The following is a 19,821-nucleotide window of genomic DNA, read 5'->3' on the forward strand; positions in this document are numbered from 1 at the left end:
AACCTCAAATCTAAAACAACAACAAAAGCTGTAGAGAATGACTGTAAGAACTTATGGCTTCCTCTGGTGTGCATTCCTTGATGCAATTCTGAAATCAGTCGTAGACTGAACTACCAACGGAAAACATCATGCGTTCCTAGGTACAGTATCCCCTGGGTACAATAAAACAACAAAACATAGGCAAAAGACTTCGAGGTTTTATGAGTATTTTGCAATTTGTTTCTGTTTTGTTGCATGTCGACAAAAATATACGTAGTTAAAATATTGTCTTCTGGTTGAAACACCCTGAATTTTTTCTTGTAGTTTTCGCTCACATAATATAAGACATTAAATGACCATACACATTATGGCCACAGATTTTATTTACACGATACTGCAGATCTGTGTATTTATAATGTGGGTTATTAAGCATATTTACAGACTTTCGACTACGTAATTTCCACAGTTGAGGAGAAATTCGAGGTAAATTTAATATGAACTTCTGACAAGGTGGCTAACATTAGAAAATAAAAAATATAAACTAATAACTACTCCTTCAATATGTTGTTTCCCTCTACCATGTTCATCTTTTATCCTCCTTTCAAGACACTGTCTATTCCGTTCAACTGCTCTTCCAAGTCCTTTGCTGTCTCTGACAGAATTGAGATGTCATCGGCTAATCTCAAAGCTTTTATTTCTTCTCCCTGGACTTTCATTCCTTCTCTAAATTTGTCTTTTGTTTTCTTTAATGCTCGCTCAGCATATAGAATGAATAACATCGGGATAGGCTATAACACTGTCTCTCCCTTCCCAACCCCTGCTTCCTAAAATAATAAAAAATCATTAATAAAATGTACAAGCAAGATATTTGTCATAATTTCGTTCCCTTGCGGAGGAAGAGGGCAGTGATCGTGGTTCTGATATGGGTGTGTCAAGACACCCAGGTTCAACCTCCCATGGGGCTCACAGTTCTTTTATTAGTGCATGGCACCAAGGGGGCCCCGAGCTATTGCAGCCCATTCTTCCTTACTGGGCTGCATTTACTTCCCTGTGCCCCTCCCTTATGTCGTTCTCCAGGAATCTCATTTTACTGATGCTCCCTCACCAACCCTTGTGAGCTCCGTGCTTTATGTCAGAACAGTATTGGCCCTTTGAGATCTTCCAGTGGCGTCTGCATATTGGTTAGTAAGGATACTGTTATTACATGGATCCCACTTCATATCTCATTGCCGTTCGGGTCCACTTGGACTCTGCCTCACAGTTTGCAATCTCTATCTCACTCCTGACAGCCCATCTACATGTGCTACCCCGAATGCCCTCCTTCATCAACTCTCCCCTCCCTTGGAGATTTTAACGCTCATCACCCACTGTGGGGCAATGCTTCTTCATCTAGTCGAGGACTCTTCATTGATCAATTTTTTGTGGGCCACGACCTGTTCCTTCTTAATGATGGTTTCTCTACTTGTTTTAATGCCACATATGGCACTTTTTTCAGCCATTGAAATGTCGCTCTCTCCCCCTCCCCTTCTTCCTTCCTTCCACTGGTCGCCACATAATGACCTCTATGATAGTGATCACTTTCCATTGATTCTCTTGTTCTGTTCCCATCTCCCTCTTACAAGGTAACCCCGCTGGGCTTTTCATCTTGCTGATTGACCTCTATATACCTTTCAGATCGTGTTTACACCTTCTTTGTCATGTTGTGTTGATGAAGTCGCCCGTGATCTCTCCGATAAAATAATCCATCATGCTGGCATTGTCGTTCCCCGTTTGATGGGCCCCATTCACTGTCAGCCAGTTTTGTGGTGGACTGTGGCCATTGCCACTGCTATCCGTGATCGTCGTCACGCCTCGTCCTCTGCCAGTCTTATTACATTTAATCATCTTCACGCCAAAGCCCGTTACTTAATCAAACAAAGCAGACGGGTGTGCTGGGAACGCTTTGTCACCTCTCTAGATTCTTCTGTCCCTTCGTCATGGGTGTGGACTACACTCTACACCCTCCAAGGTTTCAGGGCAGTCTTCCATTCCAGGCCTTGCTCTTCCAGGTGGTCTTTGTACAGCCCCATCAGTTCTTGCAGAACACATCCATTTTGTGATGGCATTAGTGTCAGCCTCCTATCCAGCTGCCTTCCTCCTCTGGGAACAGTGGGCTGAAGCTTCACTTTTATGTTTTACCCCTTGTCAGGCGGAATCCTAAAAGGACCCTTTTATTGCATGGGAGCTTCTTCTGGCCCTCTCGTCCCACGATTCAGCTCCTGGTCCTGATTCCATCCATAACCAATTGTTTTAACACCGCAACACTCCACAGCATCTGTGTCTCCTCCAGTTGCTTGACCATAGGTGGATCAATGGCATTCCCTTCTCTCAGTGGAGGTATAGTATTGTAGTTCCTGCCCTTAAGCCTGGCAAGAACCCTTCGTCTCATGATAGTTCTGCCCCATCAGCCTGACCGATGTCCCCTGCAAGTTACTAAAATGCATGGTGACTCGACAGTTCGATTGGGTCCTTGAGTCTCTGGATCTTTTATCTTCTCACCAGTGCGGTTTTCAGGCAGTATGGTCTCCAATCGATCATCTGCTTCGGCAGGCCTTTTCTCAACATCGCCATCCTGTCATAGTTTTATTCGATCTTGATAAGGCCTATGACACAGCTATGCTCCATGAGTGGGGTCTTTGGGAACCCTTCCCGATTTTTATTCACAAGTTCCTGTCCCACCGGACATTGAAAGTCCAGTTTGGCACTGTTATCAGCTCTCCATGGATCCAGGAGAATGGCGTCCCATAGGACTCTGTATAAAGTGTCCTTCTTTTTATAATCGCTATTAATGGACTTGTAGACTCTGCTGGACCATTGGTGGATGATTTCTGTATTTGAGATAGCTCTCGCTCGGTCGTTTATGCAGAACAACTGCTCCAGAAAGACATCTGGCGCACTTCCACGTGGACACACACGATTTTCAGTTCTCCTCCCTTAGTCAAGGGTGGTGCATTTCTGTCGCTGTACTGTGGTCTATCCCGTTCCGGAGCTCGATATTGACGATCAACGCCTGACCGTGGTCCTCCAGCCCCGTTTCTTGGATCTTATTTTTGAGAACAAGCTTACTTGGTTGTCCCATGTCAGCCATGTGAAGGTTGACTGTTTGTGTAAACCCAGTGTTCTTCACTTTCTCGTCCACTTCTTTTGGGGCACGTATCGTTTGATCCTTCTCCATCTTACCAGGCATTAGTTCTGCCTTGTGTGGACTATGGTTGTCAAGTTTATGGATCAGCTGCCCGTTCCATACTCCTCCTCTTGGACGCAGTTAGTCATCGTGGTATTCATTTAACCACCAGTGCCTTTCACACTAGCCTTGTCGATAGTGTTCTTATTGACGTTGGGATCCCCCCCCCCCCCTTTGATTCGACGGTCGCTGCTCCTGATTTCCTATGCCATCACTGTCCGCTCTTCCCCTGCTCACCACTCATATTCTATTCTTTTCACAGCAGCGAGCCGTTGCCCATCTGCTGCCCGCCCTTGGGTGGGCTTACCCTTTGGGCTCCACTTTGCTTCTCTCCACCGTGACATCCATCTCCACTCCTTGTCCTCTTCTCCATGTTCTCTCCTGATCACCTCCATTGTTAGTTCCTCAGCCATGGATACGGATGGATCTCTTCCAAGGTCCGAAAGCCTCTATCGCTCCACAGGTATTCCATTGTTTGTTTCAGATGGACTTACAGGAGTTTCAGAATGCCATTGTTTTTTTTTCCACCGATCCACCGATGGCTCTAAATCCGCTGATCATGTGGGATATGCCTTCACATCTCTTGGTATGGAGCACCGTCTCCTGCCTCTGCCTGCCACGTGTGGGGTGTTTACTATGGAACTGTTTTCCCGTCATCTCTTGGTCTCTGCCATCTAAGAACTTCTCACTGGGCTTTGTGATGCTGCTTGTTTGTTCATGGACTGATTCTTCGGCTCATCAAAGAGACTTCTACCATGTGGAGTTCTTCCCTTTGCATCTTCCAGTGGGAATCTACCATCATCTGCCGTCTTTGTGTGCGCCATACTAGGTTGACCCAAGGGTTATTACTCTGCTATGAACCGTCCCCTACTTCCCCTTTGTAGTTGTGGGCACTGTTCACAGTGATTCATATTTTGCTAGACTGCCTCCGCCTTTTTGGCCTTCACACTAAATATGCCCTCCCATCTACCTTGTCTTCGGTGTTAGTGGACGACCTCTCACGGTTACGTCTGTCCACGGTTTTCTTCGCGTAAGTGATTTTTACTCTCAGGTATAAATTCTTGAAGTTTCCTCCAGAATTTGAGTCCCTCAGCTAGCGTAGGCGTTGGTTATGGAGGCCTTCTCTTACCTCCACACCAATCAGCTTCTCCCCTCCTTTCCCTACATTGTGTCTGATCTATTGTGCTGTTTTGTTTCCCATTTCCTTGTGTCTTCTTCTCCTGGTGTTGTCCCAGTTGTATCGCGATAAAGGTATGGTATGGTGTGGGTGTCAGGACGGTTTGGTTGCAGTGCTGGTGCCCTAACGCGCGTAGCCTTTCTGGGGCACCCCTGCTCTCCCCATTTACACCCACCCCCCTCCCGTTCTTTCCTCTTCCTGGTGCCCTGACGCCCCTTTTCCCACTACGTTTGCTCTTGACTGGACTGTGCTGGTCGTGTTGTTCTTCCGTTGATTTCTGCCATCCTAGAATATGGGACCGATGACCTCGCTGTTTGGTCCTCTCCCCCAAATCAACCGACCAACCAACCAGCCGAAATACGAAGCCAGTAAGTTTTGTTTGTTACTCGTTTCGACCACAACTGCCTATCTGTAGAGCACTGTGGCGAGACTGAGGCCTATGTCATTTTTCACAAACATCTGGAGTGTCACAATTCGGAAATGGAGCAGAACAATGTCAAGTAGCATATCAGTGAGAAATCATTTGTATGTGTCCTAGCGAAAAAGACATTGTCGAACTTTTAAGATATACTCAGATCAGAATAACAAAGTTATTAACTGCTAGTTACCAAGGTGATAACCAACCAGAGAACAAGCCTGGTCGCGCCTAGTGCTTTGCTCGCCGCTGCCATATCGCTCTATAGACGACAATTGCGGCTGCTAATGTAATTGTTAAGATTCATTTTCGTCATGTGCTTTGTTTCTTTGTGCTGTTTTGTTTTATAATGAACAAAAGAATGTTTTCACCTAATAGCGAAAGTGAACATAAAATAAAGCTGTAACAGTCGTGCACAATGAACACAGTACTGTAGGAAATTTTGGAAATTTGTGAAAAGGTTCTATGGAACAAAACTGCTGAGGTCATTGGTCCCTAGACTTACACACTACTTAATCTAACTTAAACTAACTTACGCTAAGGACAACACACACACACACCATGCCCGTGGAAGGACTATTCAAGACGCCTAACCGGGCGGCTACCCTGCGCGGCTAGTACTGTAGGTTAACAGGAAAGGTAAGCAGGAATTCGATAATGAATTTCACAGCTGTTGTTGCCACAACCAAATCGTCCGTGTGAGTAAGGGCGAACCGACAACCTCGCCCTATTCTGTGTTGAGCTATCAGCTACTGTGATATTTTGATTCTGTTAGTCGTAAAAGGATATAATTCTGTTTCATTGTGGCTGTAAAGCTTTTCATGCCCACTTAATATATGTAGGACAACTTCCCTTATAAGTGCATCAGTATAATAAAATAGTATAACTTCCCTTACATCAGCACTGTCCTGTTAACAGCACTATATCTGCGTCTTCGTTAAGTCCAGGATAAGCCTGTCTCATCCTCAGGAAGTGAGCGTAAAAGAGACCTAAAAATTAATGTTGGCCACGAATGTAACGATATTTTGAGTAAAATTTAAGCTTACGAATTTTGTTCATTGACTAACATATCGACATTCATATGCAAAAAGATAGAAACGTGCATCATATTTTGGCCACATAGTTGCTGTTGCGGTCTTTAGTCCAGACTGGTTTGATGCAGCTCTCCGTGCTATTCTATCCTGTGAAAGCTTCTTCATCCCCAAATAACTACTGCAACCAATATCCTTCTGAATCTGCACAGTGTATTCATTCCTTGGTCTCCGCCGGCCAGTGTGGCCAAGCGGTTCTAGGCGCTTCAGTCTGGAACCGCGCGATCGCTACGGTCGCAGGTTCGAATCCTGCCTCGGGCATGGACGTGTGTGATGTCCTTAGGTTAGTTAGGTTTAAGTAGTTCTAAGTTATAGGGGACTGATGACCTCAGATGTTAAGTCCCACAGTGCTCAGAGCCATTTGAACCTTGGTCTCCCTCTACGATTTTTACCCTCCTCGCTTCCCTCCAATACTAAACTGGTGATCCCTTGATGCCTCAGAACATGCCCTACCAAACGATCCCTCCTTATTGTCAAGTTGTACCACAAATTCCTTTTCTCTCCAATTCTATTCAGTACCTACTCATTAGTTACGTGATCTACCCATCTAATCTTCAGCATTCTTCCGTAGCATCACATTTCGAAAGCTTCTACTCTCTTCTTGCCTAAACTATTTACCTTCCTTGTTTCAGTTCCATACACATAGTATTTAGTAGTAATTAGCGAATTTTCAGATAGATTGTTTGGATGAGGTTTTGAGAAAATCTCTCTGTTTGGTGTTTTCCAGATTCGACGAAGCTGTTAACATAAAGAAATACTCGTCATGCTCCTGCCGCAGGATACAAGGTAAGTGGGCTGTCGCCTGCCATAATCTGGGTCACACGTTCAGGGCCGCGCAGTTTTACCCACGGGCGACGCCAGTCTGCTCGCCAAAGCCCGGCCGCCGTAACTACAGTATATTATAAGGGGGCGCTGTCTTCTTCTGTGCCAGTCTCTTCACTTCATAGTAGCACTTCTTATTAACCTTCTATTTCACGGCGTTGCCATTTGGCAACAAACCGTAAGTTTAAGTATAATGTTAAGGAAGCCACTCGTATATGTTGTCGTCCGGCAACACACGCACAATCTGGCTGCATCGAGCTAGACTATGTTGAGCATAATTACGTTGGCCACACGACATTATAATTATAATCATAATTAGTATTGTTGTTGTTATTACCTGTATATACAATTAAGTTTGTACGGAACCCTCGGAGCCCAAGTCCTAACAACACTTGTCTGACTTTTTTTTTATATAAGTGACGTGTTCAGTTTCTAGATTTTTCGTGCCACATGAACTAAATTTTACAGGTGACACAAAACATTATATCCCACAGTACTGAAGGTTAGCCACTCAACATTTATTATAGACTCACGTATCAGTAGTTTAGTTGTCATGAGTGATGGTGAGTAGCCAAGCTACTGCACGTGTAGTAATTTCAGCAGCCCTCACGTGCCTGCTTGTTGTGGTAAGCATAGCTTGTGGTGTGCGCCCCCTCTCCCTTCTCCCAAGCTGTGCCGAAGGACAATACGGCATACGCGGCGTCGCTGCCGGGCAGTGCATACAGAGGCGAATAGGCCGGGGTGCGCATCAATGCGTCGTGCTATTCAAGTAGCTATCCATTATGCAAAGTCTACATTATGCAACAAACAGTGTGGAAGTAGGAAATAAAGACACTAAAGATTGTATAAGCATTGTGCAGAATACTTTTAATGGCGTCATCTAGCACGTATCAACCAATAAAACTATTCTCACAAATATTACAAAGATTAAAAGTCAAAGAGTTAAGAGCTTTTTCAAACAGTAACCGTGTTTCCCTAATTCGCGTAATATTCTTCAGGTCAGTAAGTATCGTGTACTGCACACTTTCTAAAGTAACCTGTGTTTCTTCTCAGTGTTCAAGCCACCTCCGCACCACACTTTAACGAAATTGGTTCAGCAGTTTAGTCGTGAAAAGGTAGCAGAGCTACTTTCGCATTGATAATATTAGTATGGATAAAACTTTCAATTCCGATATTTTTTTCCCGTGATCCGATTTGATACGTTGTCCCAAGCTGTGCTCAAGGTACCTGTGAAACCCCCATGAAAATTCGTCTAGTGATTTTGGAGAAGCGTATTCAAACAGAGAAAGAGACAGATGCGATACTTTCACAGGTATATTATTAGTGTATATAGCTTACTTCGACACTTAAAAGATAATGAAAATTCTATACTCCAGATTCCAGGGGTGAATGGTTAGCGGACGGCTGTGCCGGTGTCATATTGTCACGCGTGACGTCGTTCTTACGCAAACAGATGTAGAATAGAACACTGACAATTTTTTGTGTTATTTTTTGAAATGTAGATTGTGGTGATAAATCAGTAGCGTATCCACAGGTCTAGGTTAGCCTGAAAAGTGACTGGTTGTGAGTTGGCAGAGTCAACGACTGTGATCTCATAAGAATAATTACAATTCTTGATGTGGCACCATTTTGATGATGTCATGGGTCAAAGCAGACGGGTGTGTCAACAGTTTCAGTATTTCCCCTCTTCCGAGTCCCGACTCTGTAACTGTGCGAGATACTTGATTGCTTACAGCCGAAATGGTTAAGGTACAACAGTGAAAAATCCGAAGCCCGGATTGCCGACGTATAACCTTTTTCTACAGAATGTACGCCCTCCTCAGAAAGAACAGCATTTTCCTCTCTAGACTTCAACGGTGGACATGGCGTGCAGACTGGGTAAAGGCTGAACTTCCGAAGACGCGACGAACGGAAAATATGCCACTTGTTGTTCTGTGACCTACCTCTACGTTGCTGCTAGGCAGCATGTCTTATGAGCGCTATGACTGGACATAGTATACTACCTTTTACAAAAACCACACTTGAAATACACGGAATGAAGATCGGTGTCGCAACTGCAGTTGTCCCATGAGTACATGTCGAACCGAAAATTTTTTATGCATCGTAACGTATTCTTTTCTATTTGAAATACCGTCATTTTATATAACAGCCATGTTTCATTTCTTTATAATACATAAACCGCCTCTTTTATATCTAGCACATTAAGTCAGACACGTATATCATATATTTAAGAAGCATCCATAAAGATAGCAAACTAGTTTGTTATTCATATATTCTAAGAACTTCCGCTGTTTTTTGTCTTACGTCAGCCCGCAGCGAAATCTTGTGGAGCAACTACGAGCTTTATTGTTTAGTGTGATTAATACTAATACCTACATATTCACGTTTATGGGACGACTATCAAAAACCCGCGTGTTGGACGGGTATGTTGTCAAGTTTCCTGTACTCTACGGTATCAGTAATTAGTCGGCAGCGTAGTGTAAATCACAGATTTGAACTACGAGTAGCTGTCTGAAGCAGACATATATTGGAGGATAAATGCCGGTTCATCACTACGGCTGACTGACGTAAACTCTACACAAAATGGTTCAAATGGCTCTGAGCACTATGGGACTTAACATCTGAGGTCATCAGTCCCGTAGAACTTAGAACTACTTAAACATAACTAACCTAAGGACAACACACACATCCATGCCCAAGGCAGGATTCGAACCTGCGACCGTAGCGGTCGTGCAGTTCCAGACTGAAGCGCCTAGAACCGCTCGGCCACTACGATCGGCCTACACTACACACGCCTAAGCGACCGCTATTGTGACATACTGTGAGGATTTAGCTCGCTTCGCGCCTGAGCACAGACGAGATAATGGCAAAACGATGCTTAGTAGTGTGTTACCATTACATACGACGGTAGCTGCCGTATTAGCTGAGTAACTATCCCTGTTTTGCCATGTGAAAGAGATAAACTTGTCGTGAGTTAAGATAGTAATATTTATTACTGGATTTTCAGACAAAATCGGGGTAAGAAACAACGCTCGATTGCCAAGCACAAAACGAGACTCGCTGAGAACAGAAGCTGTTATTGACAAACCGTAAGACTTTCCATAGCAATCTAGAAGCGAACGCAATCGGACCGTGACGGTTGAGATTATCAGCATAATGAGCTCGCGCTCGCACGTTTCGTGGGAACTCGAATTGCATTCAATAGTCCGGCAAGGCCATCACGTGAAAATGCGTTAGTCGGCCTGACGTACTTGAGTAACAGGTGGCGTCACAGACGGTGCTTCAGTACGCAGTGCGACATCAACAGCTATTGAAGAGCCGGGAAATGGAACAGAGACGACGATGTAGGCGCCCATAAGTCCTGACCACTGACTTACCTGTAGAGCCACACGGTATTATCGTTGCGGAGCTCGGACAGAGTCAGGCGACAGATTTCAACACACCAATAATTCTTACTGAGCGACACTTGGCAGATAAGTTCATTTATCAAGTCTCTAGATCAGGGGTCTCCAAACTTTTTAGTCCGCGGGCCACATTGACTCCTCCACGAAGTCATAAGGACCAAGATCTACCTAGTGGGATTAAAGCACCCTAGCACTCCATGATCACCGTAATCTAAGGCTAAAGGAAAGATGAAATCGCAAAAATCTACGGTTGTGGGAATAGCTAGCACTGAAACGAACTACGATTTTTATGTAATTACATAATTTTGATTGGTGGACGTACCTGACCGAAATTCTGGCGTATTTCACCGACAAAAAAGTATGTCACTGCACATTCTTCACGAAAACGTCCTGCACGAAGTTAACGAAATCTCAAAATCATTGTTAGCAACACTATTACTGCAAGACGTAACAGAGGTAGAGTATGTCAACGCATTGTTATTTCAAGCGGCGCAACAATAAGTTTAGTTATGTAGTCTTGTAGCGAGTAGCAGAGCCAATGTCGCGGTGTATTGGTCGCGATAGGCCTCGAAACTCAATTGTTGGCAGTATAGGTACCACCTCTAACATTTGGCGGGCCGGATACCGGGGATGTCTGGCCAGCTAACGCGGGCCGGTTTGCCGGCTCTCGCAGGCCGGTTTCGGCCCGCGGGCCGTAGTTTGGAGACCCCTGCTCTAGATGACTGCAGTTGAGAACCAAGGCACAGTGCATAAGACTCTGGACTGTTGTTCAGGAGGCGGAGGGGGTTCACTTCCTCGTCTGAACATCCACATTAAGCTTTGATGTGGTTTACCTCAAGCACATCAGACGAGCAACTAATTGGTTACATTGCAAAGTCCATTGCCAATTTCCTTTCCCTTCCCTAAGCATGAGGATCTTGTACTCCGCATCTACACTGCACCACAGAATTGTAAGATCACTTTTTAGAAATCGTGTAATTTTCACCCATTGCGTCGCTTAAGTTTGAAATGTGGCTCAAAGGTCGCTACAATCTTCGTCTATAACGGTGCAAAAGTGTGCCGCCCTACGACGTCACCCTCGGGCACGACGACGTTTCAAACCAGATCTCAGAAGTTCGCGTGAACTGTAAGGCAGGGTAATTATGTCACATTAGCACCAAATTTCGGCACAACTTTGCCCAGCGCCACTGTGAACGTGTCACACAATGGGAAGGTCGTCACAGCCTCTCTTACCCTTACTTGACTCCTTTTTTTGACCCCGCTGCGATGGAGGTCAGAATCGCAACACCCAGCGTTTTCGCGTAGGTGACTGAGGCAAACATTTTAGACACGCAGCTGCTCAGAACCGACGCGAAATGGCCTGGGAGTGGCATAAAAAGCGTCAATGAAACCATCCCTTCCCTTGGTTTGTTGATTCCCACATATTTCGCGGCCGAGAATGATAGTTCGCAGTGCAGTGAGCAGTAAGACACGTTCCCGACAAACATGACCACTGCTGCCAGTCCCTGGGTGTTTAAAACCTACTCTGTGGACATCGCAGGGCTGTAGCCTTACTGAATGTGATCTCACCCCTTTGGAGTGTAACGTGACAGCAAAAATTGCTGTCCCATACGAAACCACTAGGGACTGTTCAAAATCATTTGCGAAATTTGGACGTGATCTGAAGCAGTAAAGTGCTTTTATGATTTTTCATCCCTCCTTTTTCGCGTACTCTTGTGGCATGACGTGCAAATTAACAAAAGCTGACTCGAAGTGTCCCTCGCAATTCGTGAATACATGACCAAAATATTAAACTGACTGCGTGTTCCAAAACACTTCGCTATAAAAACTTTAAAAGTGCCTGAGGTCTCAAAATAATTCCTAGTCGCGACGAGAACTGGACTCGCGAAATAATCAAAGTAAAAAATATATCATCATTCTTTATAGGTATTCTTAAAATATTACGTTAGTATGAAAATTCTATTGCTAACATAAGACAATAAGAGCACACAATTATGATACTGAGATTATTTCTAGAGTGTGCAAATATTGATACTGTAAGTCAATAAATATTTTCAGTGGGAACACGAAATGCGTATTACCTTGAGTCTGTACATCACATGTCCCTGCCCTATAACTTTATGTATAATATTTAAACTTGAATTAATGCTCCATGGTTTTAGCTCGATATTGAAATGCACAATGCCCGTGTTACATCATACCTTTGAAAGGACACGGCCGATTTCCTTCCTCATCCTTTCATAGTCAGAGCTTGTGCTCCGTCTCGGATGACATCAATGTTTATGGGATAGAACCTAATTTTCCTTCCTTCTTCCTGGATAGTAAAATACAGTATATTTAAACTGTTAACAGAATTGCAAAGTACTGTAACAAATATAGTTACTTCAAACAAACTTATCTACGAACTTTTTCCTTGTTGTTTCCCATCACTTCGGGACCGTATGTAGTTCATACGTTGTTTCTTACTTCGGTGCCAACCTCGAGCAACAAGTCGCTGTATACGTGAGAAGTGTTGCACCAGTTGTTGTATGCCTAATTAAATTCCACTGACTTATTCATTACTCACGGATAAATTACAGTTAAGTGCTTCAGTAACACGGTGAAGTAAACAGTTAGTCCCTAAAAAAGGCGAACAGACTGTACTTGCGAATCGCCAAAAGGTTAATGCTGCGCCCCACACAACACATGCTCCTACGACGTATTTCATGCATCTGGGTCATAAGATGGAAGAGAATTTAATTATTGAGCGAGCTGATTTTTCCCGATAGACCTTTTTTTTAAATTTGTATCGGAGGTAAGTCGTGTTTCTTTGAAACTTTCATATACCCAGTCGAAATCGTTTACCTGGTGTGCGATTCATGGAGGAGCTATCGACATAAATATTTCGAATGTTCCGACATGACTGATGATCCTTTAGAACAGAGTTTTCGCACGCTAAGCTGTACTTACACAAACAGCTTGGTATAGCGATGTTAGGCGAAGTTCTACGATAGAAACCAGTGCGTTCTCGTTGCACCTTGGGTCGCATGTCCTGCATCCCCCACAGCGCTACTGCACTGCGTATTGCGTCGGGCGACGCGCAGGCGTCGCCAGCAGTATACTTGCACGAGCGGTAGAGAAGCCCTGTACACGTCAGCATGTTTACACTGCAATCCAAAAGCTAAGCATGCTAATTAATTATAAGCATATTTCTTGAAACTATACTCTGAAATGTTATAGAACAACATAAAATTTAGCCACTAGACGTTAGGGAAACGCCAGTGTTCGAAAGATGTACCTGTAAACCCAGACATCCTGCACCGAAGTACTCATTGAAAAAATAGTAACATTTAAGACAAGCGCAAATTACAGTATATTTTTACCTCTGTGACATATGTTATTCACATAAGCCAAACGTGCACATTTCTATTGATGACAATTGTTCGCAATGTCCAGATTGAACAGTGTGTTTTCATCATGATGTCACTTGCGTAATAATGGTGCTCGAAATATTTTGTTTAAATGTTATGCAACATTAATGTTCACGATGTTCAGTACTTACAGGGTTCGCCTATATGAGTATTATGAGAGTACTTTAAAAAGTAAGTAACATGTTAATGTGGCAGGCCAAATAATTTTTATTCATTGTTGCATTACACACACAGGTGACACAGCTACATGACACCATTTTTCAGCTTAGTCGCAAAAAGTCTGTAAATAACGATCGGAACATTCTACCAATCGTTCAGTTCCTCTATGATAGAAATGTGCATACTGGTCACAGAGCCATTCGAGAACCGCTCTGTTTAAGTCCTCGTCGTTGGAAGATCTCTTTCCACAAGATCTACTTTAAACTTCCCAAGAAGTTGGAAATCGCATGGTGCAAGATCTGGTCTTCCAGGCCAGCATTACTCACGTCTGTGTGGCCTTGGCCTCGGCGCCATTTCACTACGGGTGGAAGCTACATTGCATTTGGTCCGTATATTGCCAAAATTTCACAGTGAATCTTTGTGCAATTTAGGCGTTCTGCCCACAAGAACCGTGTCGTACACCGCGCGTCAATTTCCAGTTGCTGCTCAATTTCAGTCGCACACTCCGATGCACTTATTATCCGACCGCAGCAGAACTGTGTCTGCAGGAAACCAGAAACGTGTTGTCTTCTTTGTTTTTCGGGCTCTATTTTCACTCGCAGATACACATTTTTTATTAATTAAATACTATTTTTTGCGACCGTAATTAAACTCTTCTAAAACGCGTTTCACTTTGTTTTAAAGCACCTTCTGTAATCACTATAACAATGCAGTTTTCGTTACAGATTTGGTCTGCAAGAATCATGAACAATTGTCTTGCGTTAACTTGCTAATATAAACAGTATTAATTATTATCGTTTCTTGCGGTTTTTTTTTTCCTTGCGTCATTCTTCGCATGTTCTGTCTTCTGACAATGCGCCGCTCTTGTTTCGCAACGGTCTTAGCGAGTGACGGACGACATGTGTACATGCAGCCGTGCAAACGTTTGTGGAATCACTCAGCATCGTGATTAAGATCTGCTACTGAGGAAAAACGAGCCCCAATGTCTCACTGACGTCGAATGTAAGCGGAGGAGTATTGAGCAACCTGTTCCTCTCTGGGCGAAAGAGCATTAAAATCTCCGTCGGACACAGTACTCTTTGTGGTGGATAGATTTCTTACGTCCAACATCCGTACATGAACGTGTTATATAACAGACAAAACTTCCAGTCACGGTGTGTTTCATTGGATTTCATCTGCACGACTGCGAATCAAGCGCACTTCGGCCACCTGTGTGGCGTTATCCGTTTGCTGTGTCGTTTGAAACACTGTGCTTTCGAAAATCACACGGCAAAATTGTATCATGCGTATTTGCAAGTAGCGTAACGTGTGTGATTTGTATGGTCTGCTGTGGTAACACAGTATTTGCTACAAACGAGTTGGTAAGGCAAAGAAGGGAAACTCTGACCAGTCGCCTATGTGTGCAGTAATAATCACGCTCAGCGTATGCGATGGCCATACCATTAACCTGATAGCAGACCTATCCTCTATTTCATGTCCCGAATCAGCCATAAAGTTGTCAGCTGGCTGCAACATTACGCTGCGCAGTTTGCCTGTCGATGAGGTAGCACTACTCACAGGGGTGCAATGGAGCAGTATCTTAGTGTTAACTCCACTGGCAGAACTTGTGGCTCACGCGTGACGATCTACCTTTGTGTCGTCTTCTGTCAACGACATTAGAGGCTCGCCTCCCAACCGAGGTCACTAACACACACTTATGCAGTGCCTCTAGCTACTGAAGATGTAGCCGGTGTGAATCGTGGTAATAGAAAGACAACTCCATCGTCACTAATCTGCCAGCCAGGGGAAGAGAGGAGGTTGCGTAAAGTTGCATATGATCATGTCGAGTTCCAGTGTCGTTGATTAAATAAAGATAAGGATTGAACGTCTGTACGATACGAGGTCATTTGAGGTGGGGCAGGAGTTCCCATCCCTAGCGAGTACGAATCCAGTTTACCATCAACGGCACCAGCACGATCGACTTCTACATTGTTTTTCAAACCTCTCTACAATGTCTTAAGGACTGTGGGCATGTCATTTTTTTATATACGCTGATCTGTCCGTGCTAAGGGGACTTTAAGCTTGGCACCCCCTTAATTGCTATTCGAGAACAGTAAGGTACATGCCACCATCAAATTTCACACAATTTTTTCTACCATATCACTACCACCACTAACAACAATAAGAGTAACTTTACGTGCACTGATTAGCTAATTATACAAGACGGAGTTAAGATTCTGTCATCATCTCACAAGGGAAGTGCGTGACCTCGAACGCCCAAAACCGCAGAAAAATGTGCTTAGAATGTAAATCGCCAATCCCAAAAACAGCGGTATGAGCCATTCGTATGCAAAGCTGCGCGTCTAACCACGACAGACATTTGAATTATCACCTATTCAAGGTCTAAGAGAGGAACTTCGGTAACGTGAAGAAACAAAATATCCATATAATAGGACCAAAAATACACGGACTTCAATGTCGTGACTTATTGCTACATTTCCCTCTGCTTAAAATGATTGCGTTATCCGAACAATAAACTTTTTCTACTTTTGCTCAGCTTTCAGGCTTCAGAGATATTTAACGAAGTGGTCGAAGCAAAGTGGAACAGAGCAGTATGCACATCTGATTAAAGCCACATTTTTGACATTCATTAAAATCCCACGCCAGCACATGGAACGTTCGAGGTCACACACTTCCCTTGACACTACATGTGTTGTACAGAGCATGGCGAAGGGTGTTTCATTAGGGAAGGGCAACGTTGGCAGTTCATCGGTGCTGATTTCAATTTCGTCAATGACTTCTAAAATAGATGGCCGATAATAATCATCCCCAAAACATCGATGTTGAATGTTGAATTCGCAGAATGGCTTAATAAGGGACAGTTCACGGAATGCTGTAATGAGCGACATATAAATACATGTTACATCATTTATTAATCAATAAATATAATAATAAGTGTCAGTCGACTACGATATTATTGCACCTGGGAGTGAGGGGGCTTCGGTCGGCTTATCGGGAGATTTTATCACGATACTTCAGGACACGCTGGACTTCTGATAGTGCAGGTATATGCGCAACTGTCTTGAAATCATTCACAGTGCGATGTGTTTTCATTAGTCACCACTGTACTTGTTTACTGTTAACTCATCGCGTGTTTCCGACAACGGCCGTGGGAGGCAAAGTGTAGTAATACAGCGGTGGGGTAGTCCGTTTTGACATTTCTGAGAGAAGTTTCCTCTAAGGTTTGTTAAGTTTTTTTGAGAGAGAGCGTATCCTGCTTTTGAGGACATGCGTTTAGAAGCTGACGACGTAGGTGTACAGTTCAATTGTTTCACTGCGGTGTTCTGTGGCGTTGGATTGGTAGTACCGGTGCATTATTCCGTACTTGCAATGGATCTTGTTTAACATTTAGAAGGCGATCTTTCAAAATATAACTGTACTGTGATGGTCGATCTGTTTCTGTTCCAGTTTGCAAAATTATTCTTTCTTGTGCTATTTTATATTGTTCAATCTATTAATCAAATTTGGTTTTCCTCAAACGTGTCAACATATTTGCCATCTTCACTGACAGTCGTTTCAATAGCTAATTGAAAATCCCTGAATGTTTTGATAGCATCTGAACATGCTAACGCACGACGAAAATGTATGCTCTTGAACCTACTGAACGAGCAAATTTGATAATTACATCAACATACGTACTCCAGAAGCCACCGTAGGGTGCGTGGCGGAGGGTACCCTGTAGCCCTACTAGGTGTTTCCGTTCTTGTTCCACGCGCAGATAGAGATAGGGAAAAGTGACAGTCTATATGTCTCTGTACGAGTCCTGATTAGTCATATCTTATCCTCGTGGTCCTTACGCCTAATGTATACTGGTGGCAGGAGGATTGTTCTGCAGTCAGCTTCAAATGCCGGTTCTCGAAATTTTCTCAGCAGTGTTTGTCGAAAAAAACGTCACCTTCACACGAGGGATTCCCATTTAAGCCCCCAAATCGTCGCCGTAACTGGTGCGTGTTGTTCGAATCTACCGGTAACAAATCTAACAGCCCGCCTCTGAATTGCTTCGATGTTTTCCTTTAATCCGACCTAGTGCGGATCCCAAACACTCGAGCAGTACTCAAGAATAGGTCGCACTAGCGTCCTGTATGCGGTATCCTTTACAGATGAACCACACTTTCCTAAAATTTTCCTAATAAACCGAAGTCGACCATTCGCTTTTCCTACCACAGTCCTCACGTGCTCGTTTTATTTCATATCGTATTGCTACGTTACGGCCAGATATTTAAACGACGTGAGTCTGTAAGGTAGGAAACTACTAATGCTGTATCCGAACATTACGTGTTTGTTTTTCCTACTCATCCGCACTACCTTACATTTTTTCTACGTTCAGAAACCCCTTCCATTCATCACATTAACTAGAAATTTTGTCTAAGTCATCTTGTATCCTCCCACAGTCCCTCAACTTCTACACCTTCGCATACACCACAGCATCATCAGGAAGCAGCCGCTGATTGCTGCCCACCATGTCCGCAGATTATTTATGTGTGTAGGAAAAAATATCGGTCCTAACACTAACCCTGTGGCACTCCTGACGAAATTTTTGTCTCTGATGAACACTCGCCGTCAGGGCAACATACTGGGCTCTATTACTTTAGAAGTCTTCGAGCCACTCACACGTCTGGGAACCTATTCCGTGTGGTCGTACCTCCGTCAACAGCGTGCAGTGGGATACCATTTGATATGGCTCATACACGGATACGTCAAAACGTTATGACCATTGCCATCCTCTTACTGAATGCCCTTTAGTGGCGTTGCGGCCACGTCATGGGGAAAGAAAAGTATATTAGCGGAGCAGGGACGAATGAGGAGCGACGATAATGGCCACAAATGGGGAAATACACTGACATAAGCGACTTCGAAGAAGAGCAGATCGCTGTGGCGCCTATGGCCCGTTGCATGGGAGCGAGCATCTGAGAATGGGCGAAGCTGAGTGGCTGTGCGTGTCGTGAACATCTGTGGAAAGCGGTTGAAGGACGATGAAACCACAAGTACACGACAAGATGTAGGACGTCTGTGTCTCATCACAGAACTTGAAGGGAAGAGGCTTCGTCGCATTGTGAAACGGATGGGCGTCGGTCTGACGACAGTTCAGTGCTGGTGCAGGCGCAATTGTTTCTGAGTACACCGACGAGTTAGCGTTATTGAACATGGGGCTCCCATCCAGGCGAACGGGTATCCGAAACAAGCACCGCGCTACTGACACAGGCCGATGGGCAGTGTGACATTCACTTGGGGTTCCTGAGGACTTTCGGCTGTAATCGAAGACATCGTGACTGCTGTGGACTACGTCAACATTATTGGGGACCACATGCGTCTCCGACGGCGATGGCATCTTCCATCAGGCAAATTGTCCAGCCAGGCCACATTCGTGCTAGTGTTTGAGGAGAGTGAGCGTGACATGTCGTTGTTGTCTTGGCCACAATATTTGTGTGATCTGAACCCGATGGAACACATCTTGGGCGGTATCAGGCGCCAGTTCCGTTCCCCGGAAACCACCGCTCTGTAATTTACGGGAATTTTGTGACGTGTTCGTAGACGTCTGGTGCCACACATCTCCGAAAACGTTCCTGTCTACTCCATGCCACACAGAGCAAAGATGGAGCAACGCGCTATTTTGCAGGTGATCATAATGTTTCGGCTCATCAGTGTCCGCGTGCACGTGTTTGTGTGTGTGTGTGTGTGTGTGTGTGTGTGTGTGTGTGCTGAAATTACTTTAATGGTTGCAACATACTTTTTTACTCGAATTTCACTAGTAGCCACTTTTATAGGCCGCAGAATGTCACAACCAACTGCCAGATCCGAAATAACTGCGGCTTTTAGCATGTGTGGTTGACGTAGCGTCAATATATAAAAATTGATATAGTTAAAACACCAAAATGATTACTAATTGTAAGTCAAACGAGAACGCTGTGAATTAAGCACCGTAGCTAAGGGGGAAATGTTTGTTTACCAGATGGCATCGATATTTTAAGAAATGTAGCTATTTGGTGTCGTAGATTTTTCTGACAGTAGAGGAAAAATAAAGCAGTTATCAATCCGAAGGCTGGTCTGAACACCACAATGTTTACTAGTCACCGCGACACTGCACATGGGATGTTGTTGCCT

The 19,821-nt window shown here is 44.2% G+C and overlaps 1 protein-coding gene across 1 annotated transcript in view; it reads left to right on the forward strand.

Annotated features, from left to right (window-relative positions):
• The window catches only part of LOC126458043 (sialin-like), a 408,590-nt gene that overhangs the window by 257,402 nt on the left and 131,367 nt on the right, over nt 1-19,821 (forward strand). Inside the window, exon 3 of the mRNA XM_050094836.1 lies at nt 6,613-6,671. Coding sequence (XP_049950793.1) covers nt 6,613-6,671 — 59 coding nt within the window. The remainder of the gene's footprint in view (nt 1-6,612; nt 6,672-19,821) is intronic.

This window comes from Schistocerca serialis, chromosome 2 (genome assembly GCF_023864345.2).
Source record: "Schistocerca serialis cubense isolate TAMUIC-IGC-003099 chromosome 2, iqSchSeri2.2, whole genome shotgun sequence".
Taxonomy (NCBI): Eukaryota; Metazoa; Arthropoda; class Insecta; order Orthoptera; family Acrididae; genus Schistocerca; species Schistocerca serialis.